Below are 2,662 nucleotides of genomic sequence, written 5' to 3' on the forward strand. Positions count from 1 at the left end.
GCAACCGACGTTTCCCTTCAGGAAAATGATAATTACTGTAAGAGGAAACCAATCAGGTTTTTTTCTGGAATAGCAAATTTAATTAAATGTACAACGGGCTTTTTATCACCATTAAGTCAGGGCAGCCCAGCAGCAACTGCCCCAGGCAGCTCCCTGCGAGCACCGGTCGGGCAGAGGCACAGCGCGCTCCACCGGAGCTCAGGCCGACCCCTGCTGCAGACCGTGAGGAGCAGCTCCTCGGCATCACTGTAAGCCAGCTTTTTTCAAGTCCTCTGGCAGAATCCGGCCTTTCTTCCGGGCCCTGGCTTTCTTCTTCTCTATCCTATCCTTCTTCTTCTTTTGAATGTTCCTGCGACGCTTCTCCTGCCGCTGCTGCATCTTCTCCGCCACCCTTTCCGTCCGTGCTTCCCATTGCCTTTTGCGTTGTGCTTTACGCTTCTCCTTACGCTTCAGAGCTTCTTTCAGACGCTCCTCGTTGTCACGAATCTTCACACCTTCTGCCTTATAGAGAGCGTTTGTCCACTTCATCTTGTTCTCTACCTCCTGAGCTTTCTTCTGGTCCTTTTCCTTGAGTTCCTCTAGCTTGTTCTTCCTCATCTCCAGCCTGCTCAGCAGCTGCTTGTAGTTTTTGCCCGTCAGAGGAGTGATATTGCCTTTCACCGCTTTCCTCTTCTCTTTCTTCTTCTGGATCTTGCTCAACTCATTTTCAGCATGGACTTCGACTCTGTTAAAGACAATCTCAGCTGTGCTCTCCTCTTTTTTGCTTTCTGGCTCTACTGGTACCTCCTCAGCTTCTTTCTTCTCCATTTTTGCCTTCATCTTCAACTCCTTTCTCCGGCGCTTCTTTCTCTCTCTCTCATACTTCCTTCGCTGCCTCTTCTCCAGGACTGCAGGGGGCAATTCTTTGGCATCAGCCTAAGAAGAAGCATGAATATTAACAAGAAGCCTTAAAGGAATAAAGTAGAAATAAAAGTTGGATATCCTCAAATTGAGATTTCAATCTTCTCCTAAGAAATGCATTAGTGGTGACAAGTAGCTGCGGACTCAGCTTTCAGAGACAGCAAACACAATAAAATGATCTTAAACGCTCTCTTAACACCCCACAGATATGTTTCCTTTCAGCACTTTTTCTTAAATATCACCAGAGGCACGCTCCCCCTCCAAGCCAGGGTTTTTCCAGACCACAGAAAATGCACAGGTCTCCCAACAACACCTACAAACATTTCCTTAGGAGACAGAACTAGCCCAAACCGTCAGCCTCGTAAGATCATAATCTTGTCCCCAAGAGGCTAGAGAGAATTTATATTGCCCAAACACACATAGAGATAGATATTAAGAGTTCTCATACTTGGCCAGAAGCTTTTTTAATCTTCTCATGTAGTCTCTGACGCAGGAGATTCATTGCCGCAAAAGAAGGGGAACCCAGTTCACTTTTGCTCCCTAAAAATGAAAGGAAGAAAATAAAAATACTTTAAAAACAGCAGTAGCTCAACAGAAGAACTCTCTATGGCTACAGAAAAGCTCTGATAACTCTTTGGATGTTGTGAATAGAATGGAAAATCTAAATAGACCAAGATTTTTCCATTGCACTGGTTTCTTTTCAACCCACATTATCTTTCAGCACTGGCAGCCACAGTGGCCTGGCATGCCCTGGCTCTGCCTAGCGAGCCAGAAGACAAGTACCAAGCTCGAGGAAACAGAGGTGCCAAGGACACCTTTTCTTTGTGATCAGGCTTTTCAGACTCATAACGGAAAGCTGGCCTAGCATCACAGAGATCCTGTCCATGCAACAATTTCCAGAAGTTACCTAAATACATTAAAAGCCTGAAATTCAGTTTAAACACTGTTTCCAGAGAGCCACCCAGTGGTGATGTTACAAATCTGTGTAGACATGGAAAAGCTTTTTAGGGCAAGTGGAATAAGCACGGATGTTTTCAATTCAGCTGAACTTCTTAAAGGCTTCCCAAACCATACACGTGTGAAGCAACTGAAAATCAGCCACCTCAGCTCAGGTAACTTTAACCAGGCCACTGCAATGCTGCTATTCTTACCTGCAACCAAATCGTTTTTGCTCTGTGCAACACCCTGTGGAGACGATTTGCTGGTCTGAGGAGTTGCTTTCTGTCCTGGAGTAGGTTTATGGGTGTTAGAGACCATCTGTTTGACTGAAGGAGCATTTGTCTTCTCAGCTTGCTTTTTGGGTTTATTTCTCTTCCTTTTTTTGAGCGGTCTGCCAGCATCCTCAGGCTGGCCTGGTTTGCACACTAGAAGGCAAAACCAAATTACACATGTCAGGACAACACTACATTCCCACTTCAGAACATGCAGTTATTACCGAAGACTAAAGTTCCAGCATTGCAATGGCGCCTCTCAATCTTAAAAAATTAAGTATTTTAGTATTTATTTAAACGGACTAAACACCCTTGCACGCTTCAGTAAAACCTCCCCGCAGTCACCACGTGTGCAACACGCTCAGAAGCCTCGTGTTTCAGCAGAGACTACTTTTCCTTCAAAAAAACCCCACGGCACAAAGCCCGTCGCCCGGGCGAAGCAGCAGGGCCGGGGGCCGCAGCGTTCCCGCTCCGTTACCCAATTTCCTCTTCCGCGGCTCCGGGCCGCGCTGCACGCAGACCTTCCTGGCCAAGCCCTGCAGGTAGGAGTC

The 2,662-nt window shown here is 46.5% G+C and overlaps 1 protein-coding gene across 1 annotated transcript; it reads right to left on the reverse strand.

The window, feature by feature from the left end:
* Window positions 1–243: 243 nt before the first annotated feature.
* SURF6 (surfeit 6) lies at window positions 244–2,659 on the reverse strand (the record flags this gene model as incomplete). Its single annotated transcript, XM_009866948.1, has 4 exons — window positions 244–915; window positions 1,349–1,440; window positions 2,052–2,264; window positions 2,590–2,659. Coding segments are annotated over 4 exons (1,047 nt in total), but the record flags the coding sequence as incomplete, so codon positions are not given.
* Between the last annotated feature and the right edge of the window lie 3 nt (window positions 2,660–2,662).

Source organism: Apaloderma vittatum, unplaced genomic scaffold (genome assembly GCF_000703405.1).
Source record: "Apaloderma vittatum isolate BGI_N311 unplaced genomic scaffold, ASM70340v1 Scaffold45433, whole genome shotgun sequence".
Lineage (NCBI taxonomy): Eukaryota > Metazoa > Chordata > Aves > Trogoniformes > Trogonidae > Apaloderma > Apaloderma vittatum.